Source organism: Schistosoma mansoni, chromosome 3, assembly GCF_000237925.1.
Source record: "Schistosoma mansoni strain Puerto Rico chromosome 3, complete genome".
NCBI classification, from domain to species: domain Eukaryota; kingdom Metazoa; phylum Platyhelminthes; class Trematoda; order Strigeidida; family Schistosomatidae; genus Schistosoma; species Schistosoma mansoni.
This window is the reverse complement of record NC_031497.1, coordinates 3,352,567-3,363,539: the sequence shown is the minus strand read 5'-3', so window position 1 is coordinate 3,363,539 and position 10,973 is coordinate 3,352,567. Positions and strand designations below refer to the sequence as shown.

At 31.6% G+C, this 10,973-nt stretch overlaps 1 protein-coding gene across 1 annotated transcript in view; it reads left to right on the top strand.

Annotated features, from left to right (window-relative positions):
- Positions 1-8,056: 8,056 nt before the first annotated feature.
- The window catches only part of Smp_132340 (putative galectin), a gene marked incomplete at both ends in the record, with an annotated part of 3,941 nt that continues 1,024 nt past the window's right edge, over positions 8,057-10,973 (top strand). The window contains one exon of the mRNA XM_018798916.1: positions 8,057-8,086. Within this exon, the coding sequence (XP_018650758.1) occupies positions 8,057-8,086 (30 nt within the window). The remainder of the gene's footprint in view (positions 8,087-10,973) is intronic.

The following is a 10,973-nucleotide window of genomic DNA, read 5'->3' as shown; positions in this document are numbered from 1 at the left end:
TAAAGACCTAAATCTAATTAGAGCCAATTAATTGTTATAGCTTCAGCAAGTTGAAGAAGACTAAAGTTTGTCCATTAATCATAGTGAAAGATTTCAATGTATCAACTTGATTTCCTGTGTCAAAGTGATGCCTTGTAGTAGCACTAGTTAAAGCCTCTAATCCCTTTGACCTAAAACTTTTCGAAAGGTTTTTTATTAGCTTTATAGCTTTTCATTCATATTTTGATATTGTACAATCTTCTTTCATAGACCGTATATATTTACAACATTTTCTACTGTCTTCATAAAACGTTATTCCAATCGTCATTCCATAGTGATAATAAATAATCACGTCTCACCAATTCTACTCAAATCATTGTTTCTGCTTCTTCCAAGATAATAAAATGAACTATGTATATGAAAAGTGACTAATAATTACCCTTACTTTTCAATTTTTTAAAAATTAGTCATAAACATTTGTATGATTTTATTTATTTTAATCAATAGGATTTCAGAAAATATAACAACAGTATAGGTAATTACTCGAATGATTCTGCATGTTTCTTGACTAAAGGCCATCCGGAACCCTTCTAGAGCTACTACTGATCCTGAGGTCTGTAAAAGGAGGAGGGTTGAACTTAGAGTTGTCAGTCCTACTTCATAAAAAAGAACTACACTACAAAACTCATAACTGGAGGGAACTAACTAAACTCTTCTCTAAAAATTAAAGGCTATTCATATAAATGAGTAATAACACCTCATAATGAAAACTGATATTCTGTGAAAGGCATCAGATAGACTGTCATTCTTAATGACTTTGATTTTTAAGTTTACACGAGCTTGGTAGTGAAACTATAAACGGGATTTAACTATCAAGGTTATCAATAATTACTTTAGCAATAATAAAAAAGTTATCTCTACCTGCTTTAGTGACAATAGACAAAAGCAATGGTCGAATTTGTTTCCAGAAATATAATAAATATATTGTAATTAAAACGATAAAAGCAAAAATAGTTAATAACTTTAAGTTATAGTAATGTTGAAGAGAATATAGTTGAATGGTTTAAAAATACTAGAATGTTGTTTTTGATATTTCGAGTTTACAAAGTAGAAAATAATCGAGAATTTGAATGTGTCATTTGGCTAGGTATTAAAGTAAATTACCTAATTCGACCTGGAGAAATAAATGTAACTTAGTCTAGATATTCACTGTCATCAACTTAACCTTTAAATATGTTTAGTACCGAAAGGTTGGCTTTTTCTAAGTGAAATTCAAAGGCCGAATGATCCAGAATATTCAGCCGCATAGAGGATAACTCACGTCTTGAAAATATCCAAATAGTTGTTTCCTTGATCATAGTAATATCATATAGAATTTATAATCTCTAAATTATCATATAAATACTTAGATGAATTCTTTAGGGGTTATTAATAGTTGCTAGAAGATGAACTACGTTCATAGCTTTCAATTACTGGGTGTCTGTCAAGGTTTTGTGAGGAGATACAGGTTTCCTAGTTGGAGCCTGTGTAATAGTCTAAACGTATGATTGTAGTGGTGAAATTGAATCCACTTTTTATTGTACCCTATATTTTGAACTTAATGTTATTTCATATTCATCATTCGTAGACTTTATCCATATCTTTTGAGTAAGAATTTCTATTTTAGCTTCTCATTGAAGTTGATGCTATCATTTCTTTCTTTCGGATTATTATTTCGTTTATTATTATTATTATTCGTACTGTGTTGATTTCATGTGCAGTAAATGAGACACATACTTATTTAAACCAGGTCCTGCTTTACCTATGATTGACGGACTGAAGTCTATACTATAATAGTCCTAATGATGAAACATATAGTAAGTGAAATCATGAATCCTATTGATATTATATTAGTGACCGATAATGCCATGATATAATGTCACTGAGTAATAGTTATTCAAGATAATCAATTCATCACAGTGACTTTGTAGAAGAAGAATATATCTCAAGCATATTTTTTAATATGATCGAAATAAATCGGAATTAATGAATTCCAATGGTAAACTGAAAAAATACGAAACTTAACTTTTGATCACTTTCGAATGTGTAATATGAACAATAAAGTATATATATATATATATATATATATATGCAATTATATATGCAATTATAATATTGATCGCTTTAAAATGAAGCTGTAGATAAAAACTTACTTATCATTCCATCATCAATAGAATGGAGTGTATAAGTCCCTAAAGAATGGTCATATAATAATTTATTAATACTGCTAGTACAATCATTAATAAGTGACGAACTCATCAGTACAATGGTAATTTTAATGATTTATGTATTAAGTACTTTGGACATGCTTTTTCTATTTAAAAAGATGTATTGTGGATGAACTATTTTAATAGATCTTTGTGTAAGTTAAGAAAGAATATATATAACGTGATTATTTCAATCTTTCTCATATCTGTATTATATTTATCAGTTGAGCTGCCACGGGGTTACACAAACCATTTACATTTTCTCTCCCACACTTGTTTTCATCTCTAGAAGTGAGTGGTAAGTATATTTAGTTTTTTGATATATTTTAACATCAATACTAGCTTTTTTAGGGAATTTTTTAATTAATCTATCTACCTATCTATCTAACCAGGCAGAATGATAAATGCTAAGATAACCATTAGAAATTATCCAAATAACAGGGAGTATTTGCGAAAAAAGACTTAGATGAGAGAGAATAAAAGAGATTGGCAGACAGACGATAGAAGATGGAAGATTAGATGAACCAGGTTACATGTATCCTCTGTCTTGCGTTGTTTACTAAGTGACAAAATTAGCAGGAAGATGGATTAGGTTGAACAGGCAGACATAGATTGTTAGATAGAAAGATGGGTAGATAGATAGGTAGATATTAAGATGATAGATAGGAGTAGTCAGACCTACTTTGTTAGAAAAACCAAATACATGTGAACCAATAGTAGTATTAAAAGGGGTGATTGTTATCAATTTATTTTGAAAAACGATTATCAGTTTTAATATAATTTTCATTCTATTCTATTGTATGAATAGTTAACCAATAAAATGAATAGATGAAGCGAAATCTGTTACTGATTATTTTAGAAATTGTCTATCCTTAACTGACTTTTATTGACAATTGGCGTAGATTGATTATAACCTGAAGAACATAATATACTAATTTTCCTTAATTAACATCGACTGGAGAATCATTGAACCTTAGAGAACGTTGAATAGATGTTATGTTTTATTTTGGGACCGTCTAGCGGCGTACATCCTCTAAAGGAGAAAGAATTGTAACAGTTTTCCAACCGAAGTATTTTCTTACTAAAATGAGTCTTTAAACTACCGAAAACTTGAACAATACATTGAAACAAACCTTTCTGTTAATTAAAATGTAGTTTTATATTGTAAGCAAAGATGGATAGTGGCTAGCAGTGAAATCCTGACAGCCACTGACCAGTTGCAGTCCCAAGCATCAATGGGAAGATTCAAACAAACAATACTTATTGAATTTATAGTTTCATATTATTAATGGTTATATTGTAATTCAAATGAATTGAGTGCTGCTGATATTTGAAAGTCTGAATTGATTCAAAGGGTAGTTTAGGAAAAACAAAAAGTATCAGACAAATATTTCATTGTTTTAGTGTTTTTCAGCAGTGACAAGCCACTTTTTCTACAATTTTATTCCATAGTCTTAGAATCGTGAAATCAATTTCAAACTATTGATCTATTTGATCACTATGTGGAAGGTTATTAATGTTGTAAGAAGAAAAGTAAACAACCGCTTATAATTTTGTGATTTCACCGTACGGTGTCATTTTAGGGTGAAGTATTGATCTGGTGAGGATGTGTTGAATGGTTAGAGGTAGTTGACAGAAAACCACAAACCTAGATTTCATTCTATTTGGGACTAGTCAGAATCGGGAACTTATAATCTTGAGGGAACTATTTCTTCATGGCTGATTCGTAACCGCGTTACCCAGTTTCACAATCTGAGCTACCTAGGCCTAGACTGACCTCCTGTAGGACTGAGATATTGCTAGTTGATCGAATATATATTAGCGATCAGTGTCACTTTCAATCAAAATATTAATTGTAGAAAGTATGGTCATATTTAGCACTGTTTCTCCAGTAACCAGATAATTTAATAATTTACAAAAAGGTACTTCTTAGTTTAACGATTGTCATTATCATTATTGCTTTTTATGACAAAGTGAAGTAGGTTGAAAATATGAATAACTGGATTCTCCAACTAAGAGGCAACGTGTTTCTAATTAAATCAGAAGATCCGGTGTTCTTACGGCTATGGGATTATAGATATGCAATTTTGAGGTCTCAAAAAATAGAAACAAAACAACTGTTCATTAATTTCTGCTTTTCAGTGGATCCTCAGCGGTTACTATTCACTGGCTGTCATGTTTTGATTTAAAATTCCAAATGAAAAAGATATCGTAGACATTCCAAATTCTAAAGATCATTGTTGAAACAATATTTTGTAACAGAACATGAAGCTTTCCTTATTTTAGATATTACAATTACAGAGATACATATTCTTCACAGTTCATTTGTAAACAGATATTCTTAAAAATATTATATAGAATGGGCAAATTAGTGAAAAGACTTTGTCTTCTTGAGTAGACTTTGAGTTCATAAGAAAATTATTAAATATATCACAATGATTATATGCAGTAGTAATGTATTCATGAAGGAAGTATTTCTCAGTTGAATTCCACATTTCGTTCAAACAATACTATTGGTTTCTAATGTACTTACTTACTTATGCCTGTTACCCCTCGTGGAGGAGCATAGACTGCCCACCAGCGTTCCCCATCCAGCTCTTATTGGGGCAATCCTTTCCAGTTGCTATTCATCCTCCTCCTTCATGCCTCCTCAACTGGAAGCTGCTTTGTTCTCTACCACAATAGGCTGTTGCTGATGGTATCCGACCAACGGATATTGAGTATCTTGCGTAGACAATTGTTTATAAATACTTGTATCTTTTTGATGATGGTTGTAGTAGTTCTCCATGTTTCAGCTCCGTACAGTATGTGTGATTATGAAAATATTTTAAATAATTTTTAACCATACTCATTTCTCTTCTGTTTACATATACATGCTTCTCCCAGATATTTAATTTAAACAATGTTCTGTGATGACATTGAAACATAAAATTTACGGCTTTAAGTCTAGATTTCCTATAATTGCTATCTCCAATAAATGAATTAGTTAGATCTTAGTATTTGCTTAAATAAGATTTTTATCATTTAATCATTTTTTAATTTTTTCCCCGATATTTTTCGATACTTTCTAATAAAACTAATCAGTTATTGTTATTCAAAAAATATTCTTTTGCTTCAAAATGGTTATTTGAAGATCATCTCACATTCAGGTCAATTTCTTATATTTATTAGCACGGTGTTTCAGTCATGTTAAGGTTGGTCAAACCTTATCCGGTTAAGACGACTGGTTTTTCTGAAAATAATTTCCGTTTCGTAAGAGTCACAAACTCACCACGTGGATGTGATTTTGTGGGTAGATCGTTACCTCCAGGTCTTAGCGCGCAGGCGTCTCACCAGAGACGAGTTTAACCTACATGCACACCGGTAACGCATAAGCTTTCACCGATGCATCCCATAGCATACTTTTGGGTACGTTCACCCACTTGGAAGGGTGGATGGTCACCGCTCCGTTCGAACGCATTTGTTACAACTGACTGTCACTTGCGCACTACATGTATATCACTGGTACATAGACTTTTGCTTCTGTACCTCATGACATACACATAAGCATAAGCACTCTTTTAGGGAGGTTTGGTGGTCACCTCTCCATAGTGTTTGCTACCATATTTCTTTTTATTATGTCTTCGACCCGAAGGATTAGGTAGCTTATTTTATTAGACATAAGGCAAATATTCTTCAGTTTGCGTTCGTTGTGCGAACCCACAAACGTACCCGTTGTATATATTTACATACATAAACCACACAAGCCTAAACTCATGTAATTCATATACATAAGCATAGACATTGGGTGGCTAGCAATATTTCAATGTGCCCCGAAATCGAAACCCAGTTAATCTGGTTTACATCAAATTGGTGGATCAGTCCGATCTCCACCGACCGCCCAAGTTATAACCAGCAAGATTGCCCTCACTACCCAACAGTGCCACGATGAGGCTTTAGATTGAATTTTACTTCTATGTGTTTTAGTAATTTAGTTCGCTTTTTGTAACAATATGCATAATTATCTAAATACATCCAGCTTATTGGGAAGTTTTAAGTTCACAAGGTGTATCATGGATTTAATTGGTAGAGAATAAACATAAATAGCTATGAAGAAGTTCTAAAGTATGAAAATCTTTAGTGTACTGTTAAATTAACCATCAATTATTTAATGTTTTAATCACAAGGGGATTTTGTGGTGATTTTAGTAATTTTGTAGTTGAATTCATGAGTCGATTGAAGCTAGACTACCATGGAAAACCTGGAAGCACTGGACAGCCGCTTCGCCTCATTGTGGGACTCCCCAGAAGTGCTCATCCATGATCATGCCTCGTGAGATTCGAACCCAAGACCTCTCAGTTTCGCGCGTGAGTGCTTAACCTCTAGACCCCTGAGCCCGTCATCCAACGATGTTAATGTCTAATTTCAATCAATCCACGAAATCGAGAGACACATCCATCATTGTCTTCAGTGAGTTACTATTTCACAACGAACCCGGTTGAACTCCACTGGTCACTGCTTCTCACTAGAACTTCGGAAAATACCTGTTGAAGTCAGTCACTAGTGAGCGTATGATTATTATCAGAAGGCTCAGTGGTCTAGAGGTTAAGCACTCATGCACGAGACTGATGGGTCCTGGATTCTAATCTCATGAGGCGGAATCGTGGATACGTACTGCCGAGGAGTCCCACAATAGGACTAAACAGCCGTCCAGTACTTCCAGGTTTTCTATGGTAGTCTAGCTTCAATTGACTCGTGATTTCAACTATAATATTTTAATATTTGTAAAAAGCTATTTATTCATAAAAGTAAGTTAAAATGTATGTATGACTTTTTTCAGTTAATTCATTTTAAAATTCTATTTTGAATTTCCAATGAATGATTTCCATTTCTTGCTTATTCCTTGTTAATTCATCCATCGTTCCATTCTAGTTGTTCTGTTTATTTTTTTGTATTCTGAATAGGACGAAACGGTCGTCAAGCAGTGCTTCCAGGTTTTCCATGGTAGTCTAGCTTCAATTGACTCATGATCTCAACTATATAAAATTACTAAAATCTCCACAAAACTCCCCTTCTGATATTGTGTTTATATTTCATACTTTTATTCTTATTTAATATTTTCATTTTCAAATAATCATGAAAATTTTATCTTTTAAGTAAAATGACAAAACTTGAAAAGTAGCCATTACATTCCATTATTATATAAACATTATTTATATGTAGATGTTATTGTAGACAAAAGTGATAAAGTTTTTAGGTGTTAGAATAATCGAGATTTCTTTTTTTTTTCTTCTTTTTTTCATTCTAAAATTTAATCATGATAAGGATAGAGATAAAAAATAAAGAAGAATGAATAGAAGAAATATATATTTACCATAAATGAAACGTAATCATAATCATTTGTAGAAAACAAATAATAACTGTTAGAAATGATTTTTTTTCTTAAAGGGGGAGGGGGAGGGGGAGGAATAAGGAAAGGGAGGGAGAAGTAAACAATGTAATTTATTATATATTTAAATGAATATTTTATAAGGCATAGATTTTATTTGCATATTCATTCATTCACTCATTTATTTATACAATGAAACAAAGTATCAACAAAATCACCAAATGAATGGGTAAGAAGCAAAATAGAGAAATGGATGAATGATTCTGAGATTTCTTGTTCTTTCCTACTTATATACTTCTCTGTACATTATTATTATAACCATTTTTCTTATTATTCATAATTGTGATTTCCTTTCCCTTCTTTGATTGTCTTTTATTCGTTCAGTTTTCATTTTATTTATACAATAAGATTTTGTTTGTTTTGTTTAGAAAAGAAAAAAAGACAATCTCTTTGGTTTATTGTGATGCAAATAGGACAGTTTGACAATGAAGTAGTAAGTTCGAATTCTTATCGTTCACTATCATCATCATCCACGCTATTTCACACTGATAAACAAACTGTAAACGATAACGACTATAGGAATACTGAATATAATCATTCAGATATATAAAATATAAAGGATGGAACATAATATGAAAATATACAGAATAAATACGATAATCTAGATAATTCATTTTTTGTTGTTGTTTTTAAATTGTAAAATATTTACCATTATTATGATGTCAATGGACAACACTTTGTTAAATCAGTTATTAAGTGGTGATTTTAATATAGGGTAATATTGAATACTTGTTTGTACGGAGAAAAATAAAGAATTGGCAACCGAATAAATGCATGTCGAATCATTTAAATTGATACTTCACAGCAATAGTGTACATTAATCGGTTACTAATTGTTGACTAATGTCAGAGTTGCTTAATCTATAGTGTTAGTTAAGTTCTAAAGAGTATATTGTAATGTGGTTATCAGTCTAGGTGATATTATGGTAAATCATGTTTAATGTTAGATGTGAGTATGGTTCGGTCTTACTGTTGATCAATCTATTCTTGGATAACTTTGTGATATAATTTTTAGCAATGACACTGGCTAACACTGATTCAAATCCTAATTGAGAGGTTCAAGTTTTAAGAGATTTTAAATTAACAGTAAATCTAAATCCAGGGAATTTCGTCTATTGCATATAACCTTTTAATAATAATTATATACCACAAAACACTTTTTTGGCTGAACATAAAAGTGTACTCACTTGTATAAGTATAAATGACAATATTTTGTATGCGGTAAGGAATAATTATGATAGGACATACATTGACGAAATCACCCAACTGCGTCACAAGACATATGGAATTCTGAAGGCCAAAGGAGAAGAGGAAGACCAAAGAACACATTACGCCGAGAAATTGATACAGACATGAGAAGAATGAACAAAAACTGGATAGAACTATAAAGAAAGGCCCAGGACAGAGTGGGTTGGAGAATACTGGTCGGCGGCCTATGCTCCATTGGGAGTAACAGGCGTAAGTAAGTAAGTAAGGAATAATTATGATATTGTTGAAATGACATTTAGAAACTGGAAAACTTTATTTCCTGAAAAGCTCGACCATTTATTTTTGGATTTTTCACTAATGATACTAATTAACGCAATAGTGAAGAGTGAGCTCTTAAACCAACTAATATGAGAAAATTAACACCATTGAAGAGTTCATTTACACTATTTACTTATTTTAAACTGGATGATAATAATGAGAACTATTCTTATCATTTTAAACTTTCTGGATTTTTGACGAAGGCTAGAGAGGGGAAATGTCTTTAATATGTAACTAAATACTATAAGGAGTTTGTATATCACGATAACATTTAATATAATATTATAGTGATATTATTCAGTAGTGTTATAGTAAATAATATTATGTATTTGAATATTCACTTCTCTGAACGGATACGAATTATAACTGAGTGATTCACTAAGAATTATATTGATGACACAAAGTCCGTGAATTAATAGATATCACAAAAATAGGATATTTAAGTGAAATTACGTTCTCTGAGTAGGAGGATTTAATAGTGAAAATTTTACCATCTCTTTAGTCGACATTATCATTAAAAGCTTGTGGTATAAGTAAACTACGAGAGATTCTTATAGCTTGTATGTTTATGCTAATGGTGTTGTCTAGGAAAACAATGAAAGCTTTATGAGTAAACTATCCAGATCAGAGAACAGGATTTTATTAAAATCATCTTCCTTAACTAGAAATCTTCCACATATTGCCGAAAAAATGGATTACTGGTCAGCAAAGACCCATCATTTTCCTGTAATGTAACACATATATCTGAGTATTATTAAACACAAAATTAATTATAATATTTAAGTCATTAAAAAGAATTAGTGAACATAGGTTATAAGTTTTACAGGTCATTTACTTGCCAAATGAATAAACGCCTCAACATCAAGAATAATCTTCGGCCTCCATATCAATTAGATATGAAATATAATTCTTCAACAAAGAATACTTTATTATTTGATTGAATGGTTTGCGAAATTTAGTTCATTTTGAAGGTAGTTATAGTATATAGTCTACTATTGTACGTAACGTTACCGAAATACTACGTATAAAATGTTGATAAACTCCAACTTAGATTATGAATATTTTTAACAATCGGGTTTGATGTATGGACTTAAGTGGAGCTAAGTAACTAACTATCTATGTATCTATCTATCATAGTTTTGTCAATAATTTAAGATACTTAGATAGAACAATTTACTCTTTGATCTTAATCATTTTCAAAGCCTATTAAGGATTATGCTTCATCAAGAATGCGTTATATCCCGTGGAGAATTATGAATGGGAACTTTCGAGGACTGTTTGTGGACCAATATGATTTGTATATTTCCTATTGTATAATTGTTAAGTAACTAACCTAATCATATTCGTGTTCCTTTTATCATTAGCTTTATTTTGACCTTTGAACTATTATTATACAATTCTTGAGTTATCATCAGTTTATTGATTACTTTCCCCCCTATTCACAGCCACATTTGGCCAAATCTTGTACAAATGTTATTTTCTATTTTATGGTACGATGTGGTCTGTCTGGTGGTTGGTAAATAAACCCAGTATATATGAGAATAATGATTTATATTGTAGAGGCTGTTATTAGTGTTCTGGACTTAACCGACTGGGATAGGCAGAAAGCAGGACTGATAAGTATTCAAAACTGCTCATACGGTTTTCTGTAGTTTCGGATTGTAGTGGGTTAACAGTAGTTTGGAGCTTAACATGGCTTTAAGTTTTGAAAAAGGCTGATTCACATTGCGTGGACCAATTCCAAGTAGCATTCTTTTCTAGCAGATGATTTAATGGATATCGTACCTCATGTAG